The sequence below is a fragment of the Corvus brachyrhynchos genome, unplaced genomic scaffold (assembly GCF_000691975.1).
Source record: "Corvus brachyrhynchos isolate BGI_N302 unplaced genomic scaffold, ASM69197v1 scaffold5, whole genome shotgun sequence".
Classification (NCBI taxonomy): domain Eukaryota; kingdom Metazoa; phylum Chordata; class Aves; order Passeriformes; family Corvidae; genus Corvus; species Corvus brachyrhynchos.
The window spans coordinates 5,121,317-5,135,029 of NW_008238321.1; the positions used below are offsets into that span (position 1 = coordinate 5,121,317).

The following is a 13,713-nucleotide window of genomic DNA, read 5'->3' on the forward strand; positions in this document are numbered from 1 at the left end:
GGGCTGAGCGGAGGAGGGGGGATGTGGTCTGAGAGCGTGGAGTAGGTCAGGGAGCTGCCCTCGTCACTGCTGCTGATGTACTCGCTGCTGCTGACATCGTTGGTGACGTAGCTGCCCTGGTCATCCTGGAAACTCATCTGGGTGGGGACAGAGCAGAAGCTGTAGGTGGCACCTCGCCCTCCACCTACCATCCCCCATCCACACCACCCCTCCCTGCCACCTGCAGAGCCCCAGGATGTGTCCCCTGAGGCTGCACGACGGCGGCTCCATGCCCAGGGCACTAAAAATGCCAAAGATGGTATTCTGAGTGCCCCATGCCATGCTCACCTCCTCGTAGTCATTCTCAGGGGTGAGGAAATCATCCACGATGGTGACCCGGTGTCCCAGCTGCTCGCTGAGGGCGTCCAGGAACCGATCGGTGTCGCGGCTGCGCGGGGGCCTGGAAAAGGTGAAGAGCTTCTTCCGTCGCGCCAGGGGCGAGTACTCGCGGTGCTTGGGCGACGGGGCCGGGCTGCTGTCCAGGCTGACGTAGGGGTTGGACTCGGTGCTGCACGGGGAGGCCACGCTGCTGTGCAGGCGGTAGTAGCACTGCTGGGATGCCAGCGGCTCGCTCGGCCACGCCAGCCCTGGCCCTGGCTTACGGCCACCTGCGGGACAGAGCCAAGGGGTCCTGCATGGGGGTCCTGCAGCCCCCAGCCACGGGAGGCAATGAGCCCGAGGAGAGGAGTGGAGAAGAAAGGGAGAGGAGAGCTCCCTGGGCAGTGCCTGCACTGCACAGCAGCACACTGTGACCCCATGGGATTCACCATCCCACACACTCCACTGCCGCCCTGCAGCTGAAGCTCTGCAGAGCCAGCACTGCGCTCACACGTGGCAATGTCACTGCTTCCTTATAAAATGGCACCAAGAGGACGTTGTCTTCTCCTCCGCCTGCCTGGCCAGCACCACCCACCATCACCTGGGGTCCCCCCAGGAGGTACCTGCAGCGTGTGGCAGCTCTGGGGCTGGGGGTGATGTCCTGTGCAGGGCAGCATTTCCCATCTTGCCAGCAAAGCTGCCGATCAGGCGGTTCTCCAGCTCTGCGTAGACAGCCGACATCTGGGAAAGGATGGAGAGCTGCGGCCATGCCCGGATCGAGACAGGGCTTGTGAACCCCCAGACACCTGCCATGTCCTGGGGACAGGACAGTCCCCACAGACCAGGCTGCCCAGAGAAGCTGTGGCTGCCCCTGGATCCCTGGAACTGTCCCAGGCCAGGCTGGAAAGTTGAAGCAACCTGGGATAGTGGAAGGTGTCCCTGCCCATGGCAGGGGTGGGACTGGTTGGGCTTTAAGATCCTTCCAACCCAAACCATTCTGGGATTCTCTGACCCACCAGTCCCTGTCTCTCACTCTTTAAAGGGGGGCTTCACCGAGCCGAGGCTACTCTGCCTTGTCTGAGCCCCCCCAAGAGCCTTTCACTGATGAGGCTGCAGGAAGACACTGGCAGACACCAGCCTCATTAAAGGTGACTAATTGCCCAGGGAGGTGACCTCTGAGAGGGGCTCCGAGACAGGGACACTCAGCCAGCTGCAGGTATTCACCCACATCCTTCCGCATTCCCTTTTTCCTGCTGCCCTGTGTTCACAGAAAGGAACCAAACTGCTGACCCTTCGTGGACACAACACCCCACACACGTGGGCAAAGCCCTGCCAGAGGTGTCCCCCGCCCAGTCACACCATTTTGGGGTTGGGTGTCTCCGGAAGGGATGTGCCATCACCAGCCTGTCTTTCTCCAGGGATCAGGCGAACGGGGACCTCCACAGTGTCACTGCCTGTGGGAGGAAGAGACAAACCAGTCACTCCTCTGCCTGTGCCCCCAGCTTCTGACAGCCCTGACCCACCAAGGGCCCCCTGGCTCTTCCTGGGACCTGGAGTGGCCTCCCTGCCCCAGCTCCCGGCTCTGGGGGTCCCGAGGGAGCAGTGCAAGGTGGGTTTAAGGTCAGCACGACAGTTCCAGGCTGCTCTGCTCTTCCCTCAGGGCAGATGAGGACGGGGCTGCTCCCCACAGCTGGCCAACATCTGCCCAGACACGGCTCCCCTCCAGCACACACAGCTGTCGGCTGCTCTCCATGCGCTAATCCCCACCAGAAAAGCTCCTCAGAGCCAGGCTAGAGGATCTTCCCCTGGGAACTGTCTCAGATTCCCCTGACAGCTGAGGAACACCACATGCCCAGGAGGTCCTTAGCAAGGTCATGGGGAGGTCGTGGTGAGGAGCACAGGTCAAGGGCTCTTCACTGTCAGCCAGAAGTAATGGGAACAGGCAGGGTGCCAGGTCCCCTGAAGGGAGGGAGGGCTTGTGCCACGAATGGGGCTCATCAAGAGTCTCAAAGTGGCCCTGAATCATGATCTCCCTCCTCACATGGATTTCACAAATGCGGTTTTCCCAGTGAATTTGATGGAGTCTGACAATGTTCAGAGGGAAGCCATCAGTTTTGCCCCCCAGAAGGGAGGCCCAGACCAGCAGGACCAGTTCACATCTGAGTAATGGAAGGGATTGGAAACAACATTCAGCCTTAGATCAAGTGGCCTCTTATTGAATTGGTTCTTTCATTGTGGAATCGCTGTCCCTGGAGGTGTCCAAGGAACGACTGGACATGGCACTCACTGCTCTGGGCTGGTGACAAGGTGGGGATCAGTCACAGGTTGGACTCAATGGAGGGTTTTTCCAACCTGAATGATTCTGTGATTCTGTTTCTGAAAACATGGATTTCCAGCTGATGCCTCAGTGCTGGCTCTACTCTGACCTCCGCCTTTGCCTTCATCTTTTCCCATCATTCATGCTTAGGAGTAAGTCAGGAATTTGGCTTGGGGCAGAGCAGGACACTGCAGGCACAACCCCCAGGTCCAGCTCCCTCGCCCCCAGACCCCAATCACCCACCTGCTGCCCCCTCCTCAGGGCGGGGGGTCCGGAGGCTGCCCCGGCACAGGGAGGCCCCTCGGACGGAACTGCGGTACCGATCCTCGGCCTCTGCCTCAGCTGCAGCAGGAAACAGCTCCTGTGAGGCACAGCTGGACCCCACAGCTCCCCATCCCTCCTCACCCTGGCACAGGTACCCCCAGGGCTCCCCAGGGCCCCCCAGACGCATTGGACTCACAGCAGCTGCCATTCCCAGGTAGCCGCTCGCTCCATCCCCAGGGAGCTGAGCAGGTTCCAGGTGCTCCTGCCAGCACAGGGCAGGGGTGGATGCACAGAGATGGGACATCCAATCGATTTTTCCAGCAGGATTGGCATCCACCAGCTCATGGCCCACATGAAACTCCAGCCTTGAGCTGGGCTGGTCCCAGTAAACCCTTCCTGCCCTCAAGGGAAAAGAAGGAAGTGGGGCCAGCCCTGGAATACTGCCTGGAAGGACCACATGGTCCATGCATTGTCCATGTGCAGCTCAGTGTGGCAGCTCAGAGAGGCTCAGGCTCACAGCAGGATGAAGGCACTGGAGAATCCATCTCTGAGGTCCCTGACAGATCAGCACTGGGACATGGGAGATCACCTGATTTTGGAAGCCCAGGGGAAGGACCAGCCCAAACCCAGAGATCTCTGGCCATGGTGCTTCCAGGCACAGACACACAGAATGGACCAGAACAACCAGAACTGCTCATGCTCCAAGACTGCCCTGTTCACCTGAGACACTGAGAGGAGCCAGGGACAGCCTGGAGCTGGGAACAACAGCCTGGGACAGGGAGATTTGCTCCCGTGCTTCCCTCCTCCCCTGGCTGGGGACACCTGCTCTGCATTCCTGGAATGCAGCTGCAAACTTCTTAGGTTATACACTAATTGTAGGGCATAAATTCTTGGGAATCCACAGCCGATGGCTGAGCCGTGATTCTGCACACACAAAGCAGAGGTGACTGAGTGCAAATCCAGTGAGCAGATCCAGTGCTCATGAAGCACAGGATTCCATGCACAGCAGGAAGGATTTGTGCCAGGACTTGGAGCTGTTTCTGTTTTCTGCTAAAATCACCATGTTCCTCCAAAAGCCTCTCTTCAAGCAACACTTCTTTTACCTTTGCTGAGTCTAAAATTACCACATCAATGTGAATAGCTGAGAATAGCAAAATTTGGAAGCAATTAAGAGCCCAAACACACAGATTAGGGAATTTCACTCCAAATTTGCTCTCCCCAATCCACTGCTGGCTTTGTGCTGCCACAGAACCAGGTGAGGGTGATGGTGAGGGGACAGGGGGACCAGGGAGAAGGGGGATCACCAACTGCCTTTGTGCCTTTTTGGGAGAGCAGCACCATACTCCCCACCTCTTCCAGCCATGAATGTTTCTGTGACATCCCAAGGGACGCTGTGTCACCCTTATTTTACCTCTCTGGTCTGAATACTTAAATGCCCTTCAACCAGCTGTTCCCTTCCTGGACTTCCTCACCTCTAATGACCTGAGCAGCTTCCAAAAGTCTTTGCTCCCAGAGTCATCCTCTCAGGTACCATCTCTCCTCTCAATGCAGAGTTTCATTCCAAAACTACACCAGCACAATGGACTGAGCTCCCAGCACCCATCAGGACACGATGTGTCCGTCCTGGAGCATGAGGACTTTCCTCTCACCTGCCAAGGCCTTGTACCCCAGAAACCTGTCAATCTTTTGCTGGCAGTGCTCCTGCTCCTCGTAGGTCAGCAGCTGGTAGATAAACTGCCAGAGGACTTGCTTGGCCGGTGTGTCCAGCACCGGGTACACATCCACAATGAGAGTGTCAATGTTCCTGCAAAACAGGAGGAGAGGCCTGGGCAGTGAGCGCATCCCTACAGCACAGCCCCTCCTCACCGCTTCCCAGGGCTCTGCTGCTTCCCAGCCTCAGCTTTGCTTCACTGCAGAGGCGCAGGGGTTAACAACCACGTGGACGTGGCACTTGGGGACACGGTCAGTGGTGGCCTCAGCAGTGCTGGGGGAATGGTTGGACTCAATGGTCTCAGAGGGCTTTTCCAACCTAAAGGATTCCATGATTCTGTGAGTAAGAGGGGTGGGGGAGCACCAGGAAGCAGAGAGAAGCCCTGGAAAGGCCTGATTTTCAGCCAGCTGCAGGTAAACGGGCTGAGGGAGAAATGCACTGGTGAGGGTGGCTGGGCTGGCAACTCCTGGGGCCAAAGGCTCCTGATTTTGGTGTGCAGAGGTGGGAATAGCAGGGCTGAGCACCCCAGCCCATGAGGAGAGAACAGCCTGCAACAGGATGAAATTCTGCCCTGGCACAGGGTGCCCAGAGAAGCTGTGGCTGCCCCTGGATCCCTGGCAGTGTCCAAGGCCAGGTTGGACGGGGCTTGGAGCACCCTGGGACAGTGGAAGGTGTCCCTGCTCATGGCAGGGAGTGGAACAAGATGTTCTTTAAGGCCCCTTCTAACCCAAATCATTCCATGATTCTGTGACAGCCTCTGATAAAACACTGCTGGAAGACCAAGCAAGGGCAGGAAACGAGGTCACCAATGAAATCTGGAGTGTGCCAGGGAATCTGTTTGGATCCCTGCACAGGACAGGGGGGATGTGCTCCATGGCAGGATGAGGGCTCTGCCAGCCACAGCCATTCCCCTACTGTGACCAAGGAATGCTGCAGCCAAGATTCTGGGAAGCATGAGGAGACAAGGATGGACCGTGGAGAGATTTCCTGAAAGAGGTGGAACAGGATCTGCGTCTGCCAGGGACAGCCAGGCAGCAAGAGAGCCTGAACTGGGGGACCAAGGGATAAGAGGTGATGAAATTAACCTAAAGGAACCAAAAACTAAAGGATCTGCTGTGTCCCCAGGCAGGACACCTGGACTGAGATGAGCTCGTGCACAGGGAACACCTGGCTGGGGAACCTGGAGAGCACAGGGAGAGCAAAGCTCCGTGTGACAGCCTCCCTGCCTCTGCCTGACACTGGCCCTGGCACCACTGCAGGCCAGGCCCCAGCGGGAGGAGTGGAGCTGGCACCGAGTTACCGATGTTGGAAGAAGCCCTCCAGTGCCTTGCAGACGGTGAAACGCTCGGGTGGGGTCAGCAGGTGCTCCAGCTGCTGCGTGAACGTCCTTCCTTGGATCTTGATGCTAGAGGGGAGAATCTCTGCAACCCACTGCAGGGAGGTGAGGGCTGAGGAGCTGCTCGGGGACTCAGCAGAGTCAGAGTCTGCAAAAAAAATATTCCATCTTTCCTTGGTTTCTTTTGAGGGCAGTGGAGCAGTTTGAGTTCCACTGGCTGTGTACTTTGAAGTAGGTCAGGTTGGATGGGGTTTGGAACAACCTGGTCTAGAGGAAGGTGTCCCTGCCCAAGGCAGAGGGGTGAAATGAGATCATCTTTAAGGTCCCTTGCAATCCGAACCATTCCAGGCTGCTGTGGCTCTGTGGAGCAGTGGGCTGCTGGGGTTGGTTTTAGTGCACCTGCAAGCGAGTTGGCTTCCCAAGGCTTCTAACGTGGGACTGAGGGGAGTCCAGTGCTGCTCCAGGGGGAAGAGCTAGTCCCTAATTCCCAGGTCTGTGCATAATGGAGCAGCACCCCAACAACACAGGGACCCTCCAGCCTCCACAGAGCTTGGGAAGTGCAGCAGGGACTGCGCTGTGCCTGGGGGTCCTGCCCCCCACAGAAGGGGTGCTGGTACCCCCCAGTGCCCCAGAAACCCTCAGCTCCCTCAGCTCTCCTCCCCAGCAGCACCATCAATTATTGATTCCCGCAGCAGGATAACAATCCTGCACAGCACAGCCCCCCAGAGCCACGGGATTTGCGCAGCCACCATGGATGCACGGGGTTGGATTACTGCAGACAACGACACGGCACACACTGCACAGCAAGGACATTGGCAAGGGACACCAAGGACAATCACACAGCAGGATGAGCCCTCCTGGAGAGCAGCCAAGCCTGAGATCCAGCCTGATCCCACAAAGCAAGGGGCCATGTGCCCCGGGGAGAGGAGCATCCCCCCAAGCAGCACCTTAAACCTGCTCAGCCTATGGAGGTGCTCAGCAATTCCCTCCTACACAGGGAATCAGGGAGCTGGCATGGGGTTTCTGCTCTCCAGACCCTCTTCCCTGCACTCTCCAGACCCTCTTCCCTGCACTCTTACCATTGGAGAAGTTGACGATGCCCTCTTCCACCACCAAGGTGGGCATGGCCCCGCTGCCCTGCAGCATCGACACCACCTTGTCATGGGAGCAGTTCCTGCAGGCACAGGAGAGCCCGGTCAGAGCTGCCCCAGCTCTAGGAGAGCAGTGAGGACACAGAGCTGGCAGCTGCCTTCATTTATCTTGGAAAAGCTTCCTCATGCTGCTCAGAGCCAGCGGGGTTTGGGCCCTGCTGTGATTCCCTGGATTCTCTCCATCTTTGCTTGGTTTTCCCTGTGCTGCACAGGGAGGAGCCTCCCCAGGGAGAGCCTGGGTCATGCCCCATGAGTGGGCTCTCTGCTCTGCTTGCACCATGGAATAACTGTGGGAATGCCTGTGGACACCCTGCATAGTGTCATGGCACAGGAAGACAGAGTTAAGCTACACCCAGACCCAGAAAATGATTTTTCCTTTAAATGACACAGCGCTGCAGGTCTGTCCTCGCCTGTCCTAATTCTGCACAAAAAGAAAATGCAAGGTGAATATAAAGTGTAATTTTGTAGGTGAAAAAATCTTGGGATGCCCTTGGAGAAGGGTATGGGCCAGGCTGGGACAATGCCTGCCAAAAACACGGCTCAGAGGACAATCCTCAACCTGGTCTCTCTTTTCTGGCTGTGCTGCATCAGCCGACAGTTCGCTGGATCAGCTGAAACGTGAGAACCTGAGGCCTGACAGAAGCAGCATCAGTTTAACCTTTAAATATTCATCAGTCTCTTTTGTCCTGTAGCCTCCTCTAAACCTTTGCTCTTGGTTTTTATGCAGAAAGACCAAGTCGAGGATACAGGGGCTGCTGCTCTGCACTGGCGAGGGGCACAAGTCCCTCTGGTCCCATTGCTTTGGTGCACAAACAATACACAGAAGAATCGACTTTGGGTGCAAATGGGATTCCCACGTGGCTTGAAGCTTATGATCCCATTGTGGGAGTGATTCATGGGCTGGATGGGGCTCTGCTGCTTTCAGAAGCAGAACCTCAGATGTTTAACACATACAGATTAATTCAGAGTGGCTGAAATTGGGGTCTGGGGGTGGGCTGCAGTCAGAAGCCAGGTTATATAAACTGTCCTGCACAGAGAATTCAGAGAAGAGGGGTGGAGAAAATGCTCCCCTTAGAGCCAGATTTTGTACAGGAGCACTAAAGGAGCTGTCCCCAAAGGGCAAACCCCTCGTGTATGGCAGCACACGGGGACCAGGGCCAGCAGCTCCCGTTTCTCTTGCCCAGGAGTGACCACAGCATGTGCTTGGCCCCTCCCCCTGGGCACACGTGGGCACAGCTCCTACCTCATGTCCAGGCCATTGAGGAACAGGATCCTGTCTCCAGCTTTGAGAGCAGCCTTCTCCGCCGGGCTCCCTAAAGGCACACGGACAAAGGGGCTTCAGCTGCAGCACCTCTGGCTGGAAGGGGGGTCCAGAGACACCCCAGGCAGGGCACCCACTGCACCTGGTTATCTGGGTGGGCTGGGACTGTTCACCCAGCTGGGTCCAGCACCCAGCCTGCACTGGGAACACTGGTGTCATTTCAGGACGGTCACTGTACACACATTTCCCACTTTTCAAAACAAGGAGTGGATAAAGCCAATCTAAATTGCACCAAAGATGCTCATTATTCCATGGGAAAACCTCCATCACTGAGCCTTGGAAAAGTCCCTTTTGCTCTTTTTTAGCAAACAGCACTTAACGTTTCATGTTCAGACCAGAAATCAGTAAGTTATCCCCTGAATCTTGTGTTCCTACCTGGCAGGACAGACTCGATCCACACCGGCGCATGGCCACGGAGCGTGAAGCCAAAGCTCCTGTTGCCTTTATAGACTCGCACTGTTCTGTGGGTGAAAAAGGCAAACAGGTCATCAGAGTCCAAGATCTGGCCCTTGTTTCCTTCCCCAGCCCCTCCACAGCCCTGTTAGCCCAAGTTCTCCTGAATGCTCAAGTCCCCAACGCTCCCAATGTCCCCACAAGGTCCCCTTTGATACCAAAGTGTCATTCAAATGTGGTTTTAAAGTGGAATAGGAGATAAATATATATATTTAAAGAATATATATATATATATATATATAAAAGTTTAAATTAATCTAGTTCCAACCCTCCATGGCAGGGAGCTGGAATTGGATGATCTTTAAGGGCTCTTCCAACCCAAACCAGTTTGTGATTCTTTATTACGCATTAGAGAGACAATATGGTTCAGGGAGCAAAGGTCTCGTAGGCTGATGAGAGAGGAATTAAATTCCTCTATGAAATTTTGGAAGGAACATTAGGAAATCCTCCTGCTGGGAGGCTGATTGGAGCTGGGGGAAGGCAGCATTACTGATAGAATTTCCAACCAGCAAGGTCCTGTACTGGCAGGGAGGGAGACTGTGCTGAGAGTGGACTTCGGACAAGTCACACAGAAGATTATCCTGGCAGGAAGGTGGGCTGGAGCCGAACAACCTGGATTCCCCAGATCCTGCTCTCTTGTTGGCTGGCTCAGAGCAGGATCCGCAGCCAGCACGGCAGAGCTCCGCACGCTCCGGGGCTGCTGCGGTCTGGCCATCTGGGCACGGGAAGTGGGTTAATCCCTGTGCTCCAGGGATTGTCCGTCTTTCCTCCCACAGCCTCGCACCCAGACACCTGCTGGGGCAGGGCAGGACCAGACGCAGGCTCAGAGAACCAGGGAATCATTACGGTTGGAAAAGAACTTTAAGATTATGAAATCCAACTGTCAGCCCAGCAGCACCCCCCTGTTCACCACTGACCCATGTCCTCAAGTGCAACATTCACTGTTTTCTCAACACTTTCAGGGATGGGGATTCCACCACTTCCCTGGGCAGCCTGTGACAATGCTTGACAACCCTCTCTGTGAAGGAATTTTCCCTAATATCCAAGCTAAACCTCCCCTGGTGCAACTTGAGCCGTTTCCTCTCATCCTGTCACTCGTTACCTGGGAAAAGAGACCAACCCCCACCTGGCTCCAACCTCCTTTCAGCGTGCTCTGTGCCCAGGTGTCCTGAATCCTGCTGGCACAGCTGGGTACCCTGAATCCTGCTGGTGCAGCCTGCATCCCACCCGACAAGGAGCAGACATCCCCTCAGCCTGCAAGTGCTACCTCAGCTCCTGACACGGATCATCCCAGCCAGCCCTGCAGTGCTGAGGGGACACATAGGGTGCCCCAGAGCTGGGACAAGGGGCACAAACCTGCCCAGTCTTCCAGGGGGAGAGGTCTTTGTTCATCCTGATCCCAGGGGAGTTTCACAGAGAATGCCCCTCTCTTTCCCCGGCATCCCTCCCGCATTCCGCCATCCACACAAACCCAGAGGCTGCTGCCATGAGCCCCGGGCTCCAGGAGAGGTGTTACCTGCGGGCAGCCCCCGAGGCCACATTGCTGGTGACCAGCGAGGTGGTTTTCCGCAGGCTCTTGCTGAGCTCCTCGTGGCTGCGGGGCACAGAGCTGGCACGGGTGGACACCAGCAGCCGCTCCTGGTGGTCCTCGCTGCGGCTGCGGCGCAGGCGGTTGCTGTGCTCGCTCTTGGAGCGGCAGAGTTTGCTGATGAGGCTCTGCGACACCACCTCGTCAAAGCGCTGCCGGTGCTTCTTGGGGATGAAAATCCTGGGGAAAGGAGGCAAGGGAGGAGAGTGAGGAGCAGGGCCAATGCGGCTGCGGCACAGAGCTCCGGGCATCCCTGCGAGGGAAAGATCAGAACTCTTTGTGTGTGCTTGGCCCCAGTCCTCCCAGAGCTGCGAATGCCGTGGCTGGGGACACCGAGGGTGCTGGGGACACTGAGCGTGCTGGGGACACCGGGGACACCAGCTGCATCTCTTCTCCCATTCCATGCAGAGCTCCGTTGGAGCGATGTTGTTGGACCCCTCCTCCAGACCCACTTCTTCCCCAGCACATTCTGGGACCCCCAAAACGTTGCTCCCCATTTCCTGCCCCAGACTCTGCTCTCCTGGGCTCCAGCTTTGAATATTCCCACATTCCAGCTCCCTTCACAGCCAGGCAGCACCCTCTTGCCCCTTGGGAGATGATGGTGCTGCAGGGACAGGCACGGTGATGCCGCAGGCAAAGGGACACCTCCAGGAACTCCCCTCTGCCTGCTAGGAGCAGCTAAGTTGCCTTTGTGCCCCTGCAAGGACCTCCGGGACCCTCAGGGGATGCACGGGGAGGGCACAGCAGGATCCCAGGAGGGAGGGGGGAGGCACCGCTCCCACCTGGGCCGGGGTGAGCCCCATAACCCCGGGAGACACTTTATCTTTTCCTTTTCCTTCTGCCATCACAGCAGGCAGACCCCGACACCTGCTCACCTTCCCCTACCCTCCGCTCACACATTTCGGGGCTTCTGGAGGAGCTGGTATCTCCGAGTGTTTCTATAGCAACTCCTGCAGCTGCAGCCGCTCGTTAGACAAAACCATCTCGTGAGGTTCGGCAGCGCAGCTTCGTTAGCACCCGGCACCTCGCGGGGTGTGAGATTGAGGGCCCGGGGTTATCACAGCCTCGCCGCGGTGTGAGCACACCCCCAGCCGCCTGGGGACCACGTGTCCCACCGGAGCAGGAACTGGGCCAAACTGGTGCCAGAGAACCCAGAGGAAGCTGCCCCGAGGGGCGGCATCAGTGGGACGCAGCTGGGGCTGGCAGGGGATCCCACAGGGCTCCCTCGGGCAGCTTCACCAAGGGAACACAAAAACCTGGGTGGAGACTGAGGAGAAGGAAGGAGAGGCTTCAAATGCCAAATCTACTGGGACCAGCACACCTCTGTTTCCCGCAGCCAAAGGCAGAACTCAAATCAAGCGCTGGTGCCGGAGAAGATAGACCACAAGCCACCCGAGGCTGGCAGATGATCACGCAGAGCATTTGGTGACAATTTAAAATAAGTAATACATTGGTGCAATTCACAGGCGGTTTGTGATTAAGCAGCAACTAAAAAAGAGTGAAATAGTGCTAATAAATAGTTTGTCCTATGGGACAGGGCAGCCACAGCCCTGGGGCAGGGGAGGATGTGGGTCCCCCACGCCTCTGCCCCGAGCTGAGCACCCACCAGGGAGAAGTCCGGGTTCCTCACAGGCAAAATGAGCACAATCCCATTTAATTGGCCAAATTAAATCAGCCCTGCTTATTCCAGCAGAGCTGTCCCACTTTGCACCAGCCTCTGCTTCACCACTGGGCTGAGGAGCTCAGCTCCAGACCCGGCATGGGCCCGGCACAGGTGCTGCTCCGGAGCTGGCTCAGTGCTGGCAGCACAGCAGTGCCTCAGCAAGGAGAGATCTGACTGACTGCTACAAGCAATCCCACTAAAGCAGGCAGAACAGTTTCCGTGGCTATTTCTGCAGTGTCCTGCCATCCCACAGGATAAACCTGGCTTTGTCCACTGGCATAGCACCAAGGAGCAGCACCCAGCTGGGGTTTAACTCTCCCAGCAAATCCCACTGGGATTCACAAAGCATGGATGTGCCCACTCCATTTGTGGAGGTCAGCCTGGAAGCAGGGACAGAGTCATACAGTGCTGACCTTGTGCCTTCACCTTCCTCTTCCTCCTCCTCCTCAGGTGCTCCAGGTCAGCACTAGCTCCGTTTCCTGTTGGAGAGGGGATGGGAAAGGCACCCCCATCCCTGAGCCCTGTGCCCACTCCCATGCCCAGTGCCACTGATCCCTAGGGCACCGGCCCTCCTCTGCAGCAGCTCCTGCACTCAATCAGGAGAACTCAGTCTGCTCAAACACATGGATGTGAATTCAGGGCATTTTCCAGGCTGGGAAAGGTCCCAGACACTCCAGGCTGCTTTACCTTCATCCCATCCCCAAAGCAGCCTGGCCAGGATGGTGGCAGAGTGCCTCTGTGCCCTTCCCCTGCCATCAGCTCCTGCTCGGGGCTCCCTTTGGCGTGTTCCGCACATCTCAGCCTGTGTCACACTCCTATTTCACAGCTCCCAGGAGGGTCATTGGCCACCCACCTCTGGGCAGACAGTCCCATTCCTGCAGCCCACCCTCGCTGGGAGCTACCTCTCCCCTTTCCCAGCCAGTGCTCTGGAAAGCCCCCTGTCCCACATGCACATGTCCTGCGAGGGGAACCGAACTCCCCCGGACAGTCCCACCCTGGGATGCCGGGTGCTGGGGCTCACGGGGACAGGATGTGTCCCCTTGGGAGGGCAGCAGGGGTGGCTCCAGCCTGGCTGGGGCAGGTGAAGCTGCCACAAGTTTGCTCAGCCAGGGGAGCGAGCGGTCACCGGGCCTAGCTCCATCGCAACCCCAGCCCCACATCCTCATCTCCCCCTGGGCTGGCCTACAGTCCTGGAGACAAAGCAGACCCAGACGGGCTCTTCCCACCAGTCCCCACCCCAACTCCCCATCCGAGCTTCGCTCGACTCCCCCAGCAGCCGGTGCTGCGGTGGGCACGGGGCAGCGGCGAGGCTGGGCAGTGGCAGGGCTGTCCCGGGGACAGAGCAGGGTCCCCACAGCCCCCAGAGGCAGCAGAGCCATCCCAGGGACGCCGGTGGGGCACGAGGCTCTCCCAGCACCCCCACGGGCGGGCACCCTCGGGGCAGCGGAGCAGGGACACGTACCGAAAATGCCGAGAGAAACTCCGGTCCTTTCCCATTTGTCAGGGTGCGGCGGGGAGCAAAGGGAGATGCTTCAGATCCCCATGGCGCCGC

At 57.5% G+C, this 13,713-nt stretch overlaps 1 protein-coding gene across 1 annotated transcript in view; it reads right to left on the reverse strand.

The window, feature by feature from the left end:
• Positions 1–13,713, reverse strand: part of GRID2IP (Grid2 interacting protein) — a 34,554-nt gene that overhangs the window by 9,442 nt on the left and 11,399 nt on the right. Inside the window, exons 5-15 of the mRNA XM_017734263.1 lie at positions 10,427–10,678; positions 8,833–8,918; positions 8,380–8,449; positions 7,065–7,159; positions 5,950–6,133; positions 4,588–4,742; positions 2,918–3,016; positions 1,717–1,811; positions 981–1,098; positions 328–647; positions 5–137 (exon numbers count right to left, since the gene is read on the reverse strand). Coding sequence (XP_017589752.1) covers positions 5–137; positions 328–647; positions 981–1,098; positions 1,717–1,811; positions 2,918–3,016; positions 4,588–4,742; positions 5,950–6,133; positions 7,065–7,159; positions 8,380–8,449; positions 8,833–8,918; positions 10,427–10,678 — 1,607 coding nt within the window. The remainder of the gene's footprint in view (positions 1–4; positions 138–327; positions 648–980; positions 1,099–1,716; positions 1,812–2,917; positions 3,017–4,587; positions 4,743–5,949; positions 6,134–7,064; positions 7,160–8,379; positions 8,450–8,832; positions 8,919–10,426; positions 10,679–13,713) is intronic.